Source organism: Pterocles gutturalis, unplaced genomic scaffold, assembly GCF_000699245.1.
Source record: "Pterocles gutturalis isolate BGI_N339 unplaced genomic scaffold, ASM69924v1 scaffold15045, whole genome shotgun sequence".
Taxonomy (NCBI): domain Eukaryota; kingdom Metazoa; phylum Chordata; class Aves; order Pterocliformes; family Pteroclidae; genus Pterocles; species Pterocles gutturalis.
Genome location: NW_010141107.1, coordinates 18,867 through 41,453, shown reverse-complemented (window position 1 = coordinate 41,453; position 22,587 = coordinate 18,867). Strand labels below are relative to the sequence as shown.

Here is a 22,587-nt window from a genome sequence, read left to right as displayed (position 1 = left end):
GAGTCATCAACTCTAACAGAAAGCACTCTCAGGAACAACGTGGTTTCACTTGCTCAGTAAAAAAAGCAAAAACATAAAACTACTGGGTTTTCCTATCCTTGTACACTCTGCCAGTAAGTTATTACTGTCTAGTGAGCAACCATCCTTTCAAACTTGCATCTGGTCATACCTGAGTGTAAAGAGTCTTTTGACAGGTCCTTCTGTAAGCATAAATGAGTAGGTTGGTTGAAAGTGATAAAGCTCTGGTCTTTTCTGTCCTACTGCATTACTGCTGACTAATTTGGTCATGATACAGAGAGATGATGTCATGCTGTCAAATGGCTAAGAGCGTACCTTCCTCTTCTCTGCTACATAAAGCAGGGTTCCTTACCAGCAGATATGGTTGGGATCATCTTCCTCCTCTTCCATCCCTTCCTCTGGAGTAGTTGTATGTTCACAGATTGGTCACAGGGGCTGTTACGCGTGTAGGCTAATCTGTCAGCTCCATATTTGACTAGGCAAAACATGACGTGGAATGACTAGGAACAATTCATAAAAGACTTTGTAGGATTAGACATTTTCCACGTTAACCCTCTGAAGCATAGGGTAACCTTAGCCACCCAGTATTTGGATTTCCACCACAGCATATACCTCTCTTTCTCAGTTCATTAATCTGATGCAAGACAAGGACCAAATAAAATAAAATTTAAGTGTTTCAAAAAAGGCTAGGCAAAGTGCACCCCAGCTGCACAAGGATAGCTTCAAAGCTGAATGCACTTTACGGCTCTACAACCTCTCCCGAGTAAACCCCGACGCTTACTCTCACCACACTGCAATTCGGACGTGCTAACTCTCAGTGTCTCAAGCCCCTCTGCTACCCTTAGGCTCACAATGAGTGAGCCAACCACAAAATTAAGCAGCAAAAATATGTCATCACCAGATAATATTCCCCAATTCTTGACACCTCATCACTTGCTTCAGCGATTATTGACACAAAAGCCATATGGCTTTCAACTTATTGAGTCTTTTCTTCCAACTGTTTCCTGCTGGCCCAATTTTATTTTCTGTTTTCTGTTGACCAAGAGTTTTTCTAAAGGTCACGACTGAGTCTGGTGTCTGTGGTACCAGAAAAAGAAACTCTAGCAATAAGAATAGCAGAAACCATTTGCTCTCCAGCCCAAAAGATATATAATACTGACATAAGCACTTAAACCTCCCCGCCGCCAAGCAAAAAATCAAACCAACAAAACAAAAACCCCCTCACTAGTGTAATGCCCACATCAGGCATAGCCTGCATCATTATCTCCAAACAACAGAATACAGAATAATCTCAGTACAGATAAATTAAAAACTTGTATGTAAATATTTTATTCTCTCATATTTTGCAAATCAGAAAGCAGTGTTTGGTAATAAAAATAATACAGAATTATTATTTTTCTTCCAGCCCACACTCATATATTACCAGGTTTTCCACATTACAGATAAAACTGTCTCTTACAGTCTAAAGATAACATTCACTTTAGGTATATTCTGTACTTTTGGCTTATTTAATATTAGTCTTCTGAACTATTTACAAATATATTACAACCTTTAAACCTCAAAGCAAAGGAGTATTTCAATAATCAATCTGACATAAGGATCAGTAGCTCCTACATAACTTCAGTGTTTAAGAGAAACTATACACGCAGTGCGGTAGGTCTGAATAATTTATATCTTTTTTAAAAAAAGAAAAGCATTGAAAGTTTCTGAATATAAAACTTTCGCATTGCAGTGGTACCTACTAACCCGCCTCAACTGGAGGGCAGGAATGTGAGGTGATGTCACTGTGCTTGTAGAGAGCCTCGTCTAAGTCCAGTGCCTTGTTGCTCAGCTTGACGGTCATGCAGCCATGGTAGGACGCGGTGACTGGAGTGGAAGTCACAGGAACATCTGCATGAAAGGAGGAACAAACATCTCTGATGGCCGGTTTTGAATAAATACCTGCCCTACCTGTGCTTAGATGAACATCACTTCAATGAATTCAAACTCTCCTCCGCTCCCTGGTTTCTACCTCCCCTCAAGCCCTCTCACCAGAAGGCAAGAGCACAATCCCAGACATGGGGAAAATGCCATCTGCTCTCGTGCACAAAAGCCCTTCTCCTAGCCTGAGCCCTTCCTCAGCTGCTCTGTGTCTCTGCAAGGCCTCCAGTCCTGATGAAACGATGTGCTGCACAGCAGCAAGGCTTCACTCCGACTGCACTCCATGTTCATGCTTCTTTCTGTCTCTGTGCTTCCCCCCCTCCATCTCTGAACCCTCTCCTTTGTCTTTAGTGGAGTTGTTACTTACTAACTTCAGTAACATCATGTACAAACTGACCTTAAATAAACAAAAAAACCCACATGTAATAAAGTAATAATGTGAAAATTCACATGAACTGTGTCCTCTACCCTTCCCCAAAGGTTATTAGTTTATTTACAACCCAAAGCAAACCAGATCAAGCTGGTTGTGCAATGGAAAGCAATGAACGTCTCAATGATTATTTAACTTCACAGTGATGCAGGTAGCTAAGTAAATCCCTTATCTTTACACTGAAGCAAGGCCAACTTGAACAATAGGTTGTCCTGTTGACCTGAGATTATATGCAATTCAAAGGGTTCTGCCTGGAGACACACAGGGAGAAATTTGAAGCTGATGTGATCAAACACAGCTCAGACTGAGGACAGACTCTGGACTGAGTGAGAGAAAGAATATTTGTGTGGGATCTGTAAGCCACAAGAGATACTATAAATTTTTTAGCTTACTTGCTTGGTAGTTGCTTAAACTAGTCATTTTAGCTATTTCCTATTCTTACCCATTTCCCAAATTTTATCTGGGAAGTCTGCTCAAGAGAAGGGTGCATCTGTGTCATAGTACCTCACATGAATGCAAACTCAGTTTTGACTCGTAAGAAGTTGATGGTGTTGGCTGGATGGCTTGAACACTCATCTAAGCGTTCATGGAGATAGTTGCTACATGTGCTAAAGGGCTGACTGAAGGACAGTGTGGGCTTTGGGGTGAATTTGTAGGATGCTATCACAAATTAATTAGAAAAATATTTTCTTTGTGTTCTAATTGCATATCAGGTCAAATATTTAATTTTCTGTTTGGACTAGAAATGGATCTGTCTAAAATGTGGTCCTGTAAAGAGTCAGAAGTCTTGTTTAAAGGCTCCTTCACCAGACGGTATACACATTGCCTGGAAAAACACCTATGCATTGTATAAATTATATCGTTTAGGATTTATCAGAACTGAAAATACCATAGAAAAGGTAAATAGCTGTATCTTCCCTCTTACCTCTTGAAAGTCTAAATAGTATTTCTTCCACATCTGCAATATTAGTTGTACTTAGGATGGAACATACCACATACTTTGACCCAGAATTCTTTCTTTAATTGTGGCAAATGGAATAAAGAAGTGTGACCACTATACATTGATTTTTTCCACAGGGTATGGAAGCAGGGAAAAACCAAAACCAATATAATGTTTTCAAATTTTGAATGAGCCAAACTCAGATCTGACCATTTGGTATAGCTATTTAACCCAGAGTGATGAATCCAGCCAAAGTGCTGAAATGTTTATTAGCTTGGCAAATGACAAGATTTCTCAGTGCAAGTGGTGGTTCCTCTCAATGGCAAAAGCAGACCACAGGCAGAAACTCCTATTTCTGAGCAGAACAGATCAGAGGGGGAAAGTACTAGACCCACAGAAGCCAGCTGGGTCTAAACAGCCATAGCCATGATATCTCACAGGTAGTTCTGGCTAATTAAAAACTGTGCTTCACCCAGCACAGTTAGTCTAAGTGAACCACAAAGAACTTGGGACAGCAACAGAACAGGATGATTTAGTGAGCTGTGAAAGTCTCTGCTGTGCATTTGAGAGCTACTTGAAAGAAAGCAGATGACCTGTCTTCCCTGTGCAGTGACCAGCTTGACAGTGCAATCTGACACTGGAAAATGCCACATTTGGGGATTCAGCATTGATCCTACCAGTGTGTGAACATCCCAGAGTGTACGGCCTTCCCCTTTTAGGTGGGACTAGAAGCCACCTACATAATTGGCATAAATACTCTGTAAACTCTTGTTCACAGCGGGAACAGTCAAGCCGTGTGTCCTGGCACACATGGCACCTCAGCCACCCTGTTCCAGCCTGACAGCTTCAGTACTTACCAACAGGCCAACACTGCTGCTCCTCCCTTGCTTGAGCAAGTACGGGCAAGATTTTGCTTAGTTGCTGGCAACAAAATAGGATGTACTGCTGTGCATCAGAGACATAAGTGTTTCCTTAATTGCATTCCTCAGCAGTAGGTACTGATAAACCCGTTCATCCAGAACAAGAAACAACCCCCCAAAACTTGGCCAAAATTCATGTTTTGGATGAAAGTTTGATGATCTTCCAGGTTCAGAACAGAGGAGAAAACTGACTTCCCACAGGAAGTCCTGTTGTTGCTGAAAAACCAGCAAAACTATGAATTGTGGTAGCCCCTGGGCTGTGCCCTAAGTACACTCTGCTGGGAGGAAATCTGTTAATTGTGTAGCACTGAGAGAACATCAGCCAGGGAGAATCACCACACTTGGCTTCCCAAGCTTCAGCCAAAACAATGTGAGGTGACTGGAACTCCCTACAAGGATTGCTCACACACTCACACCTAATGAGCATTAATGAAGCACTGCAGGAGCCTGTGGTACAGCTCCTATGGATTTTACCAGGTTTAAGATGATGACTCTGCTTACAGCTATCCTTCAGATAAATCATTCCTATTGCTGACCAAGCCAAACCTTCTCTTTCTATTTTTGCCTCCAGATGTCCTCAGAAGGACACAATCATTCCAGAAAAAAATTAATTGTCAAGCACACCCTCACATCTGTTATGATCACATGCCTGCATTGCAGACAAAGCCTGCTTGAGCAGAAACAGAGAAGGAGGCTCCCAGCTTGAATGAATGGAGACAGTTTTCCTGACTGCCAGCTCAGCAAGGTGAGTTGGGAGTCTGTAGTCCATGCTACAAAACTGAATGCTCACCTGGCAGTCCTCCCACATATGTCTTCACCATTGACTGCAAAGAGCTCTCCAAGATGGACAGGCTGTCCTCCAACTCAGAGATGCTTAGTTCACTCTCTCCTGCTATCCCATCTACCCGCAGGGATAAGTGATCCTTCCTGAGGAGGATGTCCACAGAGTGTTCTTTCTTATCACAGAGATTTATTGCCAATCTGGACACAACTGTGTTCTCCAAGGCCATGATGACAAACTAGACAGCAGGGGAAAGAAGAAAAAAAGAGGCAGTGAGCAGAAATATACCTAGTCACACTTATCCAGGGCCAGGATGACCCCACTGTGGTCTTGTTTACAAAGACTTTTACTTTAAGTCTTTACAAAGACTTACTATTATTGCTGATCATGTTCTGAGCTCACTTGCATAGATAAAAAAACAGTGAACCAGTGGGACTGTTAGTCGTAACCACTGTCTTCTCAAAGAGAATTCTTAGTGGGTCTTAAAGAAGCTGCTATATTGCACTGGAACCAAAGAGACTAGAGCTGTTATTGGACTAGATGATCATTGCAGGTCCCTTCCAACTGAAATAGTCAACTGTAAATTAAAAGTTGGCTCTTGGGTCTTAGTGAAATCATTCCTGGTTTACACTCATGTAATGCAAGAATCTAGCCCTTTATTATGAATACCATTGAATCAGTAGCTTCAGCACTCCCTCATAACGGGCCTTTCACAGCACCTGGAGTGACACCTAAGCCTGCCTCTTGACTACCTTGAGACTGTTACTGATGAGCTCCAGAGAATGGAAATACTTTGCTTATGGCATTAAACAGCTTCTGTGCCAAGAAAACATAAGAAAAATATGCCTGCATTCAAGAGACCAGTTCCATCTTTTATCTAGACGACATTTGCAAAGAGCTCCCTAGTAGTGTCTGACACATTCCTGTAGGAGGCAGAACTTGGGTGTCAGATGAGCATCTCAGTCTCAGACCAGGTTCTGAACTGGTAGGGGGGCAAATAAGCATGCAGGCAGCAAACCTGACAACTGTTTTTTGAAAATTACTTTCAGTTCCCAGAAAATAGCAAGGAACCTTCTCTAGAAAAATGCTGAAGTCTGTACCTGTTGTTTCAGTTTCTTTGTGGAGTGATAATCAATCAGAGAGACTGATAAAGGGACAGATGCTTCTTCTGTAACAAGAGCGAACAGCACACCAGTATCTGTTGCTGGTTGAATTGCAGCATTTACTTCTATTTCCCAACTTGTCGTGGTGTCATTTCCAGAAGAAGGTTGCACTACAGAAAAAGAAATGCATAGCACGAGAAACACAGGACCAACAGGCCAAATGGGTAGGCCGTGCAATTTCTGCCCGGAGAAGAGGATAGATGGATGAGCATATGGAGAGACTGCCACATTTCTTTTACTCAAAGAAAAAAAAAATTCCAAAGCACCTGAACTGCTGCAAGATAGGGCACCCAACTTTTGCACTGTTCTTGACTGTCCAAAGATCATTGAGGAATCTAAGTCCAAATCTGACATACAGAAAACATTTCTACTAAAGCCTTGTTAAACTGAAAAAGGATATAAGCATACTACACTGAGCACCTACATAATCACTTCCTGATCACCAGCCCCTCGGAAGCATGGAGTGTTGTGTCTCACCTGATGAACTCTGAATTAAACTCTGTGGCATCTTTCTTACTGACCTAGTGCCCTTGTAATTTAAAAGGTGATAATGGCTACAAAGCAAGATTTAAATACTGTTTCTGCAACCTCCCTACATAGTAGTGTTAGCTATACTGGTTCCCCACATCTGGAAATACAATAAATAAGTTCTTTATAAAGCTTACTGCTAAAAAGATGGGGGAAAAAAGTAGGATTACTGTTTGTAGAGAAAAGAATATAAAATTCAGGTGCTGAGGACTCATCTCTGATGAGCACTGTCATCTGCACTTCAGATGCTGCATTGTCTCTACTTTGCAGCTTTTGAACCTATGTGGTAAACAAGACGACAGACACCTGATTCTCCCTAATTTGCAATGGCACAGCAGAAAAATCCACATAATGATGCACAGAAGGCTTCTGCAGAGGAGACTTGCACACAAAACTAAATTAGATGGTTTGCATGAGTTTAAAAATACTGACAGTTGATTGCATATACAAACAAAAAGAATAATCCAGAATAAAGAAAAGGTGTCTGAGTGCTAAATTAGTACGGCTGTGTTTGATTTGAAACTCATTATTACTGTATCTAGGCCAATTTCATTCAGCTTGTATCACAGATACACTTAGTGTGCTTGTCCCAGGTGTAACAAATACCACCCAAGGATTAAGAGTGAATCTGATGTTGGACATTTTGCTACAGACAATATTGATTTTCTGTCCATCATAAACTCAAGATATAGCAACTATGGCTTGCAGCTCTTCCTCCTTAGGAAGAGACAACCTAATCTGTACTGGGCATCATACATAGGCTTTCCTTCACTATGAACCACAAGTTTAGCTATTTCCTCCCCATCCACAGCTGCCAGTCTTTTCTGCATCAGTCAACACTGAGCCTGGCATACATGCAAGCTTTAAACTGTTTATTAACTAAGTATGATTAATGGCAGGAACAGGTCAGAAATAAATAATTAAAGTACTTACTGTACGTAAGATTAAACACAGCAAAACCTCGGCCAGGATAGAAAGACCCTCGTCCTGCTACAGCAAAGCACTGCATCTTTTCATTCATCTTTATGGTCTCTTGGATACTGGTGTCCTCCCCATTCAGCCAGTTCCATGCCCGCATGCAACCATCCAGCCGAGGGTTTATCTAGGAAGATAAAGCAGTATCTCATGACTCAAACTACTGTTCAGGGAAGAATAACTGATTTTAGGTGGAGAGGAATCTTGAGTTATATTATGATATCAAATAGGGGAAATAATTCTGACATGTTATGCACATGCAAACCAATTGGCAGCAACCCCAGTCCCACAACCCCAAGCAAATACGCAGTCGGTGTTCCCCAGGAAACTCTCCTGAGCACAGCTTGTCTCCACAGGAGAGAAGGGCACTAGCTAATGCAGGTGCTGATTTGGTTGTATCGATTCTGTTAGCTGACTCTTTATGCTGCACATCTAGTGCAATTTACTTTTAAAGCTCTGTAGCCAAAGCTACATAACTCCTGTAATTCTTCATTGAGAATGCTGGAGGCTAACTTGAAGTTAAAAAAACCCAGTCCTTTCTGTTATTGCAAACAGCCTTCATGACACACAAGACGGACCTGATCATGGTATAAGTTGTTGGGTTCTGGCCTAAGGGAGGGTGCCTGAGGCACAAGAGGGGCACACCACCCTGTACACAGCTTGTTCCTTCCAGCTTCTAGCTATGTTACCCTGTACTAGATGTCAGCATTAATATGGGAGACAGTATGTAAAGAGAAGGCTCCTTGCAAAGCATCTAAATCAGCAACATTACCACCAATTAAATGAAGCAGAGAGAGAATTAAGTGTCTGAGCCTGGATAAAAACCTCAGGAGTTTTTGGCTCTCAATCCTATATTCAGACCATACCCTGAGCTTAATGTTTCAGACAAGCAGTGGCCCTGCATGACATCTGGTGAGGAACAGGAGCCTTCCTCAGCTGCCGCACTCCCAGCCACAGGCTTGTCACCTCATTTAGAAATAAAGAGATGCCAATTTGGGTTTCAAAGTGCCAACTCTATGTGTGGTGGCCATTCAAAACAGCCTGAGGAGCAGCTATTTCAGAAACAGAGCAATCATCTAATCTCACCCAAAGAGTGCCTTAACTTTTATTCATCTGTGTGACTTAGGAGGAAATTGAGAAAAATAAGCTTCTGTTTTTCCTCGGATCTTACTAAACTGAAACAGCAAACGCAAGCAGCAAAACTGTGACACAGGATGCACAACTTCAGTCAAAACACACAAAGGGCCACTCATGGTCTCCAAGCTAGCATGATCACCATTAATTTTGTCATGTGCTACGGTTTTGCCATGTCCTAATTCTGCAGGCCAAATGTGGGATACATGTCACCCAAACTTATCAATCAAAAAATCAGGAGTCTCACCTTTGCTACTGGCTTAGACTCTCTTTCTAGTCAATGGAGAGAAAGCTGTATCCAGAAGGTGATAATTCCACCTGTCTCAGGGCAGGCTGAAGTGCTCTCAGGAGGGACCTACACTACCCCAAGCGAAGATGAAATCAAGTCCTTCAGGCATGCAAAACAACATGAGCAATCACTATACTTACTGGTAGAATAAGGTCCTTTGTTTTGAAAGGAATGCCTCCTACTGTCAAATTCAGCTGATACAGTCCTTTGTCTAGAGTAAACAGATCCCCTGAGACAGCTATTTTCATAACTGCATCCCTGTTGACCTTTATAACCAAACTTCTTTCAAGTTCTTCCACAGAGATCTGAAAAAGTAAAATTGCAAATAGAATAATTCATTATAAAAAGAACTTAATAGCTGCAGCCTCAACTAAAGGACAGTCACCACTAGTGAAATCCTCAAGATGGAAAAATATTTTCTGTCCCCAAGCCTCTTTGTCTATCTTTTAAGTTACCTTCCACCTTGATATGTAAATCTTTATTCTATACAGCAACCTGGGGTTACCCTGATGGTGAAGACAGCCTAGGTACTTTAAAACAGCTACACAAACCCACAAGTGGATTAACTACATGACATTCGTAGATTGTTCTATGCAAAATGTAAATGCAATAATAAGTTATTAATGAGAAACTTCCCATTGCAATTGCATGTGAAAGGAAAAGTGGAAAGGCAGATAAGATAGATGCATTTTGTTAGGCCAGTGAAAGATAAAGCAGAAGCCTTCCAGCCACATAAAGTCTAGCCTTTGAATACTGACCCCTGAAAAAAGAACAAAAGAATATGTCATATTTGAGAAGGTAATAAAGATGTGTAATAGGCAATACTTTTTCTCTCAAAGGGTCTCTGCAAGTCTCCATGTCTCTGAAGAGCTACTTCTAGGAAGATTCTATCACCACTGAAATTTCAAAAAAATTTCCTAGTTTTAATTACCAGGCAGCACAGAGAAGCACTATAAAGCAGCCAGCTCTGCAGAGGGAGAGGAGGAGGCAAAGCACAAAGCTGTCACGCAGCAGGCTGCTGAACAGCAGCACAGATTCTGCTGCCTTGGGACCTGGGTCCTGCTACTGAATGGGTGCTCTGTGGCCGTAGCAGAAGGCAACCCCTTTCAACATGCAGAGAAGAAGAAAGGAACGCACCCCCTCTATTTATCTTCAACACAGCACTCCTTCTTTTTGTTCCATGACACATTATCCCCCCTACCCACTCTTCATCCATAGAGCTCTGTTCCTTGGGACACCCAGATGCTGCCTCCATCAGTGAGCTGCTGCATATAACCACGTAGCTATTTCAGTGGCTGTTTAGACTTGTTCTTCCCTCTCCCTGCTAGTAGCCCATGTCATGAGCATCCTCCTCTGCATTTTGAGAGCAGCTGCCTCAAAATTGTTTCCATCAGCCGTGCTGAGCTCTCTCTTTGTGGCTGTAATGTAAAGGATGGCAGGGTTGAGCAGGTTTATTCCTTGACACTCTCTTTGGATTGCAGTCCTCAGTAATGAAGATGAAGGGAATTTGATAGTTGAAAAGATTATTAACAGAATATCAAACTTTTTTCTTCTCCTGTGGATTCTGGTACAGTCTGGTTTATATTGCTAAAACACTGTTTACACCTGGTGTGTTGCTCCATGTCGTATCCTACAGGACATGAATTTACTTGTCTGAGGCTTGCTTGTTTAAAGTGGCACCTACACCTCCCTGCTGCCTTCCACGCAGACACACAAGCCAGTCTCAAACAGGTTTTTTTGGGCATTGGCAGGCTGTGAAGTCCACTCGGTGGGTGGGAATTTTAGCCCACAGGTCCTGGCAGCCACAGCCAGACTGGTTTAGCTACACCAGCTATTGATCTAAAAACTCACTTGGACGTATTCTACTTGCTGTGCTCGTCACCGCTGTCCTAATGCACCGGGGTGCAGAGCAGCACAGGGAGGTGCCACAGACCGTCTCCCTGCTCCCAGCACAGATTGTGGGCCCCCATGAAGCCAATGGGGAAAAGCCAGCTGCAGCAATGCCCCTACTGTGCTTCCTCAGTGAAGAAATCCTGCAACTTGCAGGGCCACCAAAATTCCAGGCCTTCTAAAATTTTATTAGATCGTATAGCAAGTAATAACATATACATTTTTAAAAATAAGTCTGAGTTCTTAGCTGCTCCTGGTCATTAATGTAAACAGACCCAAATCAGTGGAAACGTCCCTAGGAGAAGGGTTTAATCCCAGTGGAAGGTCTTAACAAATTCCAGTTTAGAAAATTACATTCTGCCTACTTCACTCTGCCCTCTGGCAGTTTCAGCTGCAGTTCCTTATGTTTGAAGTTGAATTGCTGGTGCACCACCATCACCTACAAACTGAAAGGGGAAGCATTTTGGAGGTCAGCAGACTGCTCTAATGCCCTCCTCCTGCTGCAAGAAGTAGCTCACTGCCTCCTGCCTTCGTGTGCCGGGAGATGATCAGGCGGGCAGTTCTTGTAGCTAAGTGTTCCCGTACAGTTAGCCATAAGGGCAAGCAGCTTTGTGTTTTGGATTCATGCCCTGAATAACTCACAGCGTGGAGTCAGCCTGTCCGCCCTTTGCTGGAAAGCAAGTGGACAGCACGGAAAAGGGACGAGACTACAGGCAGCCGCAGGGTTAGAGCCAAATATGAATATGCTTGCGATTGCTTAACCTTCAGTGCTGACATTTAACAGTGCAGGTAGGTTACTATTTTTGCTAACCATGCTGTCCTCATGCCAGTACTAAACTGAACATTGAAAATAAGACAAAATGATGACTTGTTTTTGGAAATCCAAAACAAACAGAAGGCGAGTGCGTTCTCTACTACCATCAGTTCAATACAGGCCACTGGATTACACACAAATAACTACATTAGGAGTTTTTCCTGAGGCTTGTTTGTCTTTTCAATGCTGGGAATGATCATTTTAAAATAGATTAGGAGGGATCAATGACAGAGAAAACATATAGGTAGAAATATTGGCCTGAAGTTTTGAAAATGCCTTCATATTTCCATAAAAGTAAAGTATGCAACTTTTGCTCAAGAGACCAAAAGACATATGCTGCTGGTGTTTTTCTCAAGTTTTACTTTTAAATAGACATTTTTTTTTTCATCTGATGAAAGTTAAATAGTAAAATTACTATTTTCTCATAACCCCTATAAAGTTCCCACCAGTATCCAAACTTCACTGCTCCAGGTCTAACCAAAACTATGGGCTTGATCCTCTGCACACAGCTTGGTCTGCACTGTCACAAAAAAAGCCTTGGGGAAGAGTTTCCAGGGGATCTATACAATCTCTAAAAAGCCACACAAAGAGTACATTGCTGCAGCATCCCAACCACACAATCTGTTGGTTAGGATGGTACCTGGGGATAAGAGCCCTGACACTGATGGCTGTCAGGAGACCAAAAATTCTTGCCTAAAAATTATACTTACTTTTATCATACTTCCTCCTCTCCCTGCAGAAAGGAAGTACAGCCTTTGTTAACCCTGTAACTCCTATGTGTTTGAGCGTTTTTGTATTACTTGAAGAAAGAAAATGCATTTCAGATGTCTCCCCCAAAATTAACATGGGAAGGTTTGTAATTACTTCATAATGAGGTCTGGCATTTAATAAGTTACGTTACGCTTCTGTGTTAAATGGTTTATCTTGGTAAAGACTGCTTTTTGTGACTTCCAGTCACCCCAGTGGCATCAGTTCTGTTTTTCACATCTTCCATCGCCATCCTCCCTGTGCAGGCAATTAAACTGCCACATTTAAAATTAGCAGAAAAAATCTTAAAGCAAATTTAGTAGGAACTGGCTTGAGGCTATTCTTACCTGTAAAGATACAGCATGTCATACATTTTATCTACAGCTTTGCTGAACCACTACAGCTCTCCATTTGTAATCTAAAATTGTTTCAGTGACAGTAAAGGAACTGAATTAAACATCACCTCATCTGCTGGAAACATTACCAGATGTCAGTAGTTGACAGTGAAGGTACTCAAGGACTTCTTTATTTATTCATTAGAAACAAAATTTTCCCCACCTTGCTTTTTCTTTACTATATAATTCTGAAATCTTTTATACTAAAAAATTTTAAACAGAAAATTATTCACAGCTACCAGTATCTGGTATTTGACTCATATGTGAGTTAGCTGAGAACTTCCCACTCGCTCCCCAAGAGACATATCAACTTAAAAGTCAAAAGACCTAATTAAGTAAGAAAAAATGAAAGGAGAGGAAAAGGCAGAAGTGAGAAGGCATATCTAAATTGCTAATCTCCTGTAGATCACACTACAGGATACTTCTCATGATCCTGTCACAAATGGTAACATCCATGATGCTCCCAGAATTACCAAGAGATGTTCTGCAAGAGTGTCAAGAACATGAATCCTTACAAGCTCCAAGATGCAGTGCATCATCTCGTGAGGTTGCTTGGACTGTGTTATTAGTAAGCAGAGATCCACATAGTTCCTAACAGACCCCAATATCTTTACAAGGAAGTGGACTATTTTGTATATAAAAAAGCCTGAGGAGTTTAAAAAAGGATACTGCAGCATACAAGATTTGTCAAGGTCTCAGACAATCTGAGCCCTGTGACTAAACAAACAAACAAAGAAATGAATAAAGAAACACAACCACACACACCATACAGCAAACAAAGCACCCTTGGAAACTTCCTTAAGAGAACAGCTACTGAGTTCCTTCCCTCTTACTGCCCAGCCCTCATCCAGAGGGCATCTAAAGGTACATGAAGTCAGCTTAGCACTGCTGCATCTCAAAGGCACTGTGTCTGCTCCGGTGGTGCAAAGTTGTGATGCAGTCTAGTTTGCAATGGGTATAAAGTATAATTCAATTTGTCAGGAAAAGTATCCCATTCTCGCCTTAGAATGCATAACGTACTGGCATGCATCAAATGGACAGATAGGTTGGAAAAGCATCTTCTGAAGAATACACAAAGTCTAGCTGCACTTGACAGAGCCCATCAGGAACAAGCCAAGAGAGGGTAAGATCTCAGCAGTGGTCTGGACTCACCGTTTGCCACATGCCGTGGTTGATAAGTGGTCCGCTGCTGGTCACGCGGCCTATTCCATTGTATTTCAGCTGCAGCTCGAGCCGTCCTTTGCGCAGAGCCAAGACTACCCATGTGCTGTCTTGATGGCCTCCAGCAAAGAAAAGGATACCTTCAGGATCAAAGGTTCTAAAGTCGAACTCAGCCACAAGTCTGACCGCACAGGTGCCAAGAAATAAATTAGTTATGCAGAGTTCAAAAACCACGGAGTACTTTCCACACAGATAGCATCAATTCTAGCAGTTATAAAGCTCCATTAAAACATACTAGCTTTTAATGCATTCCTGAAAGACCTAAGCTGTGAAGATGGATTTTAAAATAGCATCAAGAATACATTACTGTATTTCAATCATTATCCTAGAGGCTCTGTGGTCAAGGCTATCTTTCTCAATTACTGGTTTGGATAGTGTTTCGCCTTGCAGGACTCCATAATCCAAACAAATAAGGATGATCATAGGAACTGTTATTGTAACGACTTAACTCCACTGCATGCATTAAAGCCAGACAGCATGTTCGACTGTCATTCTAAATTGTCCTCACCTCGTCAGTAGTTTCCTTTTGAAGCGCAGCCTGATAACGGGAGTGCCACTGAACATCCTCCCCAGGTACAAGGATTTAATACTTTTTCCAACAGCAAAAGGCACACATGGTATTATGTTCTATAATCAAAACAGATTTTTGAGTGCTTATTCTCCTCACACAGCAGAAAGAGAATCAGAGAGTATGCCTCCTTTTCTCATGTAGTTGCTATACATATAGTAGGTTAGGGCACTTCAATGTTTATACTCTCGAAACACAGTTGTTTTGGTACAGAGAACATTTCCTCTTTCCTTCCCTCCTCCCTCCTATCCACCTCAGGGGAATGTTTTCCTGTTGCAAAATGAAATTACACTCATAAGATACAGCATAAAGCATACTACTGCAGCATCATGCTGGCAACAAAAAGGTGCGCTAAGAACTAGCTGTTGGTTGGTTTCTGCAGAGGCAGCCTGTGCCACTGAAGCCCATCCACCTTCAAATGCCTGGAGGACCAAAGTGCAAGCGCTGGTTGGTAACTTAGACCATATGCCTTGAGACCTTCTCACCGTGCTACTGGGTCTAACTCGGGAAAGCTTGTGCACCCAGAGGTAATGCACAGCTGAAGAGAGGGCTGGCAGGGCTATCGCTGCCGTGCTTCTTTTTGGAATGGGGACAGGAGGAGCCTGAGAAGAGAAACTCCGAATGAACTTCCTCCCCTAAAGGGGTGACAAGACCCTTCTTTTGAGGGGAGCTACTGTCCCTGGCTCATGTGGCCTTGGCAATATGATTCCCTTCTGCTGGTCACTCAGCTCAAATGGCTTTGGTCCAGACCTTCATCAGTTATTCTTAATTGCAATGCAAAACATATGTCTGTTCTGCAGATACAGCAACAAAGACTAACATACCTCACACGTATTCATGTCCTGGGAAAGTTTCACTCCCCCTTTGCCATCGCAATGACAGGTATAACTCCCTGGCGAGTTGACACAGGTCTGTTCACACAGCTTTTCTTCACATTCATTTATATCTACACAAAACCAGCAAAGAAGAGAGAAGAAAACAGCAATTGAATTTCTTTAAACGTGAATCATCTGGGGGAAAAATACATTATCAGTGCTGTTTTGTAGCACCTTTCATTTGAATGTGCCAAAGCACTCTGTAGCCAGTACTTACCCTATGCCACATCTGTATAGGAGAGAAGAGTGAGAATTAGCATCAGCACAAACCTCTTTTCACAGACAGATTCCAGCTGCCCAAAGCTTTAAACTTCTAGACAAGACTTTGTCCCTTCAGGCCCCTTCTGCTATGCCTGCACTGACAGGCTTCTGCTCCTTCAACTCAGGTTCAGCTCAGGGACTGCTTGCTTCATTGCTACTCAGCAGCTGGATCCTCAACAGGCAAGTAAAAGCTGAGTTTCTCATTCATTATTTTTTTTCCTTTGGCTTGTTTTTATCCCCTTTGCAAACAAACACAGGAAAACAAATTGTGATGGCCCACAGGGATCTCTCCAGGCACAGATAAACACTTAGAGCCTGGTAGGGCTGGCTGCTGTGTGATTCAAGGCATTACATTAACTTAGACAAGAGGCAGGGAACAATGCTAGTTTTGGAATATGTTCAAGACTTCCTCCGTTGAGAAAGCTTGTGGGCAGTGTAGCCAGCAGAACCGTGTATGGTTCCAATGCATATTAAGCTCCTAGTTCAGACTAATACCACAAGACAGCTTTTGAAAGAACAACAGCTACTGCTCTGTAACTTTTCTTGTCCTACAAAGAGAGACAGCAAGATGCACAGATGTTTCTGAGCTTCTACCACATCTTATACTTGTCATAAATTCAAGAAATCCCAGTACTCTGCTTCATACAGCTTAATTCAAGTCATCAGAGATGACTGCAGACTCAATGAACTCAAAGATGACTGCAAACTCACTCATAACTAGGGAAAGGGAACGCAAGTCCAGTGTTAAGAGAGATTTAAATAAAGCTTTTATTGAAGCCTGAAATTAAATGTATTTTTTCTTACGGCTTTAAATAATGTAATAAATGCTGACATGATGTTATTTCATGAGCTTACCCTGACAAGTCTTTCTCACATCATCATACTTGTAGCCTGCATCACAAAGACATTCATATGAGCTTATTAAATTTTTACAGTGAGCTTCTCCACAGATGTCTGCTGATGCTGCACACTCATCTATGTCTGCAAAACAAGAAATTAAACAACACGACTTCAGATGGGTATAATCACTTCACTGTTCGCACACTGGATTTGCCTCAGGGTCAAGAGATCCCTCTATTATTTTGGTAAACGAAAAAACAGTATCTTTAAGAATCTACCTTGAGGGTTAGCTAGCTATAAGTGACTTCAGGCTTTCAAAACCAGTTGATTTTTTTATTTCTTTAAGCCATTAACCACTATTGGAAAAAGCAATGCAAAATGAGACAGGAGAAAAACTGTAAAACGAAACAATTCCCACAAAATCGAAAAAAGCCCCACTCCATTCAGGGGGCTGAAACTGTGGGTTAAAAAGCAGCAAGCAGGAACTGAGGAACAGCAGTATGAATTTTACCAAAACACAGAAGGAACAGGTAGCCTGTGGAGCATCACATATTTCTGTTCTGCTTCCTCAGACAGGCAAACAATATTTTTTCCTGCATTCACAAAACTAAGATCTGAATCTGCTGATCTGTAGTGGTAAAGGGGAACTGAGGCAGCCCAATTTGTCACAAAGAACAAGTCAGGTCTGAGGGATGTTATGGGGTTCCACCATGAAGTCAGGCAAGGGACTGGAACTGGAGTTCCATAAAAACAAACAAGTGTTTTTCTAACCTGTTAACTAATACCCAGAAAAATCCTGGTCTTGACAAAACTTTCGCAGTATGCTGAGAGTTTAATACTTGCTTTTGCTTTCTAGTACACATTAAGACTACAACTGCGTGTTACACTTTGTAATTTTCCCACATCTGAGTGAACTGGCATATGCTTATATGCTAGGGTGACAGTGCTCTGATCGACAGTGCTAGACTATTATGCAAATATATACACATAAGAAAACAAATGCAATTGTGAGCCCCCTCGCTGTCCACCTGGCCATGCCAGCTGGCACCAGAAGACAACTCAAAAGGGAAGTTTGTTCTTCTAAGTGGCTGCTCCCCTTAGGAAAGGACACCATGTAATCTATACAGTCATCACTTTAAACAGTGGAAGTGACACAGAAATAAAATCCTGCTCTTTGTCTTTTTGCTGCTAGCGTTAATATGTTATTCAGATCAGGTATGCAAACTGTTTGGAAATATGTTGTCACATCCATCTGCAAGAGGTATATACACAGACTTGCCTGGTTTTTCATGAGATACACATAACTTTAACAGCCCCCTGTGATCATTAATGAGTCTGTGTCTCAGCATGCAGTTTCATAACACTTTTAAAATCTCCGTTGCTTAAGTTTTGGTTACGTAAATCAATTCTGCAGTTTCAATCAGATACTCACTTTCTGTTCTCAGCTGGTATGTAAAACAGTTGCCAACCTTCACTAAGGCCTTTCTACAGCTATTAATATTTAGTTGCAGAGAATATATCCATCTGCATCTATCTGATTTCATTAGCTGCTGCACATATCCAAATTAGAAAAGTAAATTAAAATAAGAAAAACACAAAAGAAAAACAAACGGCTCTTACACTGCACCACCGTAAGCCTGGAAAGAACCATAACAACACATCTTGCCAGCCCTTCCTCCCCTCAATGTCAGGATATGAGGACTGATCGGCTAAACTAATTTAGCACAATCCAAGCCACAAATCCTCTGTGAATCATGCCTGTGTTACGATATTGGAGAGCAGCACGGTGTGACCGCTGACAAGCCCAGGCACGTAGTGCTGGCTGGAGCACCCAGTGCAACCCCAGCAGAGCACAGCAAGCAGGAGCTACCAGCAAGTCTCTGCTGGGCTAGGGAGTAGACCAGGGCTGCTCAGTGCCACCCAGCTCTCTGAAATACAGTCACAAGTCACTAAATACAGTCACAAGTCACTAAGCATCCACTGAAGCAAACTGAGAGGCCCAGCAAGGCTTACCTTCACATGTTTTGCTGTCTTTAAGAGCATAACCACTGTAGCATGAACAACGGTAGCTGCCTAGCTTGTTGAGGCAGAGCTGGTTACAGCCACCGTTCTGCGTTCTGCATTCATCAATATCTGCATCAAAAGAAAGCGCTACAGTCAGCTTTTCACCTCTGTAAATAATCTGGAGGCTCAGAATGGGATAGGAGTTGGGAAGGAGAAAGACCAAACAAGAAACACTATGACATCTGCAACACAATGATTACAAAAAGCACAAAGACTTCATTCAAACACTTCAAGTACATTAGCTTAAGTTCATGTAATAATAAAAAAGATAGAGAAGGAACTGTAGCTGAGTATCTCCCTCACAGCTTCGAGAATGTAGAAGAGTATCTTTAGCCACTGTGGAGGTAAAAAAATTTGTTTGCAGAAACAAACTAATTATACCTAATGCATTTTATATCATAACTAAATTTTAGAATTTTACTATGACCAGTAAGTTTGGGATGAAATCTTTAAATAAAACAAGAACAATATATCATTACTACTGCAGAACTTAGGAGAACACAAAAACTTTTAAGCTCACAGCTATTGAGCACTGTAGGCTAAACAGTGCTCCACTGAAGTTAGCAGCAAAAGCCTGATAAATTCAGTAGAGCCCGGATTTCACCCTCAATGTGCCCTATCTGCACATTATGTCCTGCTTGTATATGGGACTCCAGAGCTAGCTGATGGGTAGAACAGCACATTTCATGGCATTTTATAAGAAAAAGAGGGGATATGCTTCAGACCGATCAGTTGCTGAGCTCTCAAAGCTGACTGTATACTGATCAGACAACTGTCTCAAATGCTTAAATAAGCTGCTTGTGAGTGATCCTATAATCTCTCCACAATAATTACACCAGAAGGAGAGGCTTTGGATCTCCTGCTGTCTTGGTTGCCACAACTCTGGACTAGCTGAATGTGATTTCTGGCAATTACTTAATACTGGCAGGCAGAAAAGCAGTGGCCCAGACAGGAAGAATTGCAGGCACTAAAAAAAAGCTGAAAAGCCAGAAAGCAACATGAAGATCCCCTGGAGGTGTTCAAGGCCAGGCTGGATGAGGCTTTGAGCAACCTGGTCTAGTGGAAGGTGTCACTGCCCATGGCAGGGGGGTTGGAACTCGATGATCCTTAAGGTCCCTTCCAACCCAAACCTTTCTATGATTCTACGATAACTTCAGTATTTCATAAAGGAATAGAGAAAGCCTTCTGGGGGCCTGGAACTTCTTGCACAAATAGTTTCTGCCTGAATATTCTCTTTGGAGGTGATGGAAATACACAGTGGGATTAAGTGGACATGGAAAAAGGTTCTACTAGCAAGGAGGCTTTAACAGACTGATTTCATCAGTCTGTGCATCATCAGACTCAGACCCCAACTTGCCTGCTGAAAGTCACTGTTCCCATTGCAGGGATGCTAGAAAGGAAGATGAGCCAGCTTCTCTGGCTCTGCAGTTTGCGATCTGTTACATGAGGGTTTACAGGAGCAGTTGCAGCAGTTCTGACTGAAGGGCCACTATAACTATTTCTGCTGCCCCTTTCAGAGGGGTGGGACAGAAAGTTGGCGCACAGCTTCTTAGATTACCTTGCCAAGACTAAGCTGAGATCCATTAAAGTAATATAAAAATGTTGATGTGAAAGGATTACCTGAAGGTAATCACAGAAGGGTAAAAACACAAGCCGTGTGTAATCCAGGTTTAATTCCCTGACTTTTAAATTGTGCAGCACAGTATCAGTGCCCATTTGAGAATATAGCAAACCTCAATGCATCTTTGGTACAAGTATAAAAGATAATGAAACCAAATTACCTTTTTCACATGTTTTTCCCTGCCAGCCACGCTTGCATTCACAATAGAAGTCCCCTTTGAGATCTTCACATTTGACAGTCCCCTCTTTGTGGCAAGGATCAGGAGAACACTGGTTTGGCAAATCTGATTTATATAAGGAATAAAAAAAAACAAAACAAAACAGAACAACACATTGAAGTCACCAACAAACAGGTGTTTCATTAAAAGTCAAGAAGCTGAAATAGTAATGGGGAATCACTATCAGAAATACTCACACCTGGAAAACTGGAAGCTAATTCTTAGTGCTCACATGCCAAACAACCTGTGTGAGGAATTTTGCAGAGCACATGCAGTGGAATTCATTTCATTGCAAAAGAGAGTGAGCTACCACCCCCATATCTGAAGGGCACATCTGGAAAGAAACAACTCAAAGTATCTCATTTTTAAGAAAGGTAATTCTACTCTCCCTAGTTTTGTAGAAAACAGAAAGCAGGTAGCAAGTAAAGGACTCAAGGAAGGATGGGTACTCTTTTCAATAACTTTTGGTGGTTCAGTTGAGGACCTTCCCAGGGCTGATAGATTTGTGGCTAGCAAAAGTTTATATCTGAAATTTTTGTCAGAGCTGTCCAGCTTAGGCTTTTCCATTGCTTAAAACAACATTAAAAATGAAATACCAATGTGTTAACAGCATAAGAATAGCAAACCACTAATCCAGTTTACAGGCAGCACAATGTTCCTATGGGGCCAACACAGAGTAAAGTCTGCCACTGATTTTTAAGACAAGTTTCAATAGCTGACAATGGATTTTCTCCATAGGAAAGCAGCAAGAGAATAGTCACCATACTTTGGGGAGGACTGGAGGAACAAATATCAAACTATAATGTAATCCTCAATGAATGGAAGTCACCTGTCCAAATTCACCTAAATATACCATATATCTACAAAACACCCAGGGACAGTGCTTTGCAGAGATACCTAAAGGAAGGATGAGAGAACACCCTTGTCCCCACAAAAAAGGAGCTGGTAGCTATCATGTAGTAGTAACCTCTTATATCAGTGTTCTAGATCAGTGATCTTCAAAAAACATAAATGTGTTAACTGTTTTCACAACCTTAACTGGAAAGAGCAGTGCAGAAGCTAATTCTGTAGACTGCAAAGCTCACCTAGTCAAAGGGACTTGCTGTTTACATATCCCTTCCCAGGGTTCAGCAAAGACAGAGCACTTCTGCAGACCTTCCACACTTAGGTGAACTTTAGTCACAGTCCAGTCTGCCATGGATGACACCTTCTACAGAGAACGCCTGAACCTGACCAGAGCCTTAGCAAACTTGAATGAAAGTATATTCGCAATGGGACTGACCTTCTACACCGGAGCAGTTAAACGGTCAGTCCCACTGTCCTCTGGGCTCACCAGCACACAGAATGCATTGGAAAAGGAAGTCCTATGACATGAATGAATGACAAGGCTTCTCTTCTGATGAATACAACTGGAAGCTTCTTGTGCCTGACCAGCAACGCCAGAGTGGGAGCAGCCCAGCTACAAAGCAATGATTCTGCCCAGTCCTTTTGGTGCATGATACAGGAACAGTTGGCAGCTGCTGCAACTAGCAGTCTTTAAAGGAAGAATTACTATCATTAACAATGCCTTCTGCAATCCTACAATCTTGGCAACATATCCTTACTACTCAGCAGAAACCCAGTTCAGCCCAGATAAAAGCAAGAGATTATGAAAAGTGGACCGGACGGGTACGTTTAGAGCACCTGATGAGCAACAGCCCTCTGCAGACCAAGTCTGGTCTGCGACACTAGATTTGCAGTGCAAAAAGTGCTCAGTGGGTACACATGAAGCGAGCAACAGCAGCAAAGACCCCTTTTCATACACTGGTTCTGCCAAGACCAGCATTCAGTAGACCAATGTCCCGTTCAGATTCTTCATGATATTCTGAAACATGATGCGTGAACTGATGGGCATATGGGGTGGCAAGGAGGTATGTAGGGACAGGAACTGATTGTAGATTAGTAGCCTGATCAGGGTTCTCAAATTCAGAGAAGTT

At 42.1% G+C, this 22,587-nt stretch overlaps 1 protein-coding gene across 1 annotated transcript in view; it reads right to left on the bottom strand.

The window, feature by feature from the left end:
• Positions 1-1,324: 1,324 nt before the first annotated feature.
• The window catches only part of GAS6 (growth arrest-specific 6), a gene marked incomplete at its 5' end in the record, with an annotated part of 40,126 nt that continues 18,863 nt past the window's right edge, over positions 1,325-22,587 (bottom strand). The window contains 11 exons of the mRNA XM_010083920.1: positions 1,325-1,908; positions 5,019-5,247; positions 6,110-6,282; positions 7,634-7,802; positions 9,239-9,403; positions 14,097-14,286; positions 14,674-14,792; positions 15,558-15,679; positions 16,725-16,850; positions 18,723-18,842; positions 20,555-20,677. Of these exons, the coding sequence (XP_010082222.1) occupies positions 1,760-1,908; positions 5,019-5,247; positions 6,110-6,282; positions 7,634-7,802; positions 9,239-9,403; positions 14,097-14,286; positions 14,674-14,792; positions 15,558-15,679; positions 16,725-16,850; positions 18,723-18,842; positions 20,555-20,677 (1,685 nt within the window). The remainder of the gene's footprint in view (positions 1,909-5,018; positions 5,248-6,109; positions 6,283-7,633; positions 7,803-9,238; positions 9,404-14,096; positions 14,287-14,673; positions 14,793-15,557; positions 15,680-16,724; positions 16,851-18,722; positions 18,843-20,554; positions 20,678-22,587) is intronic.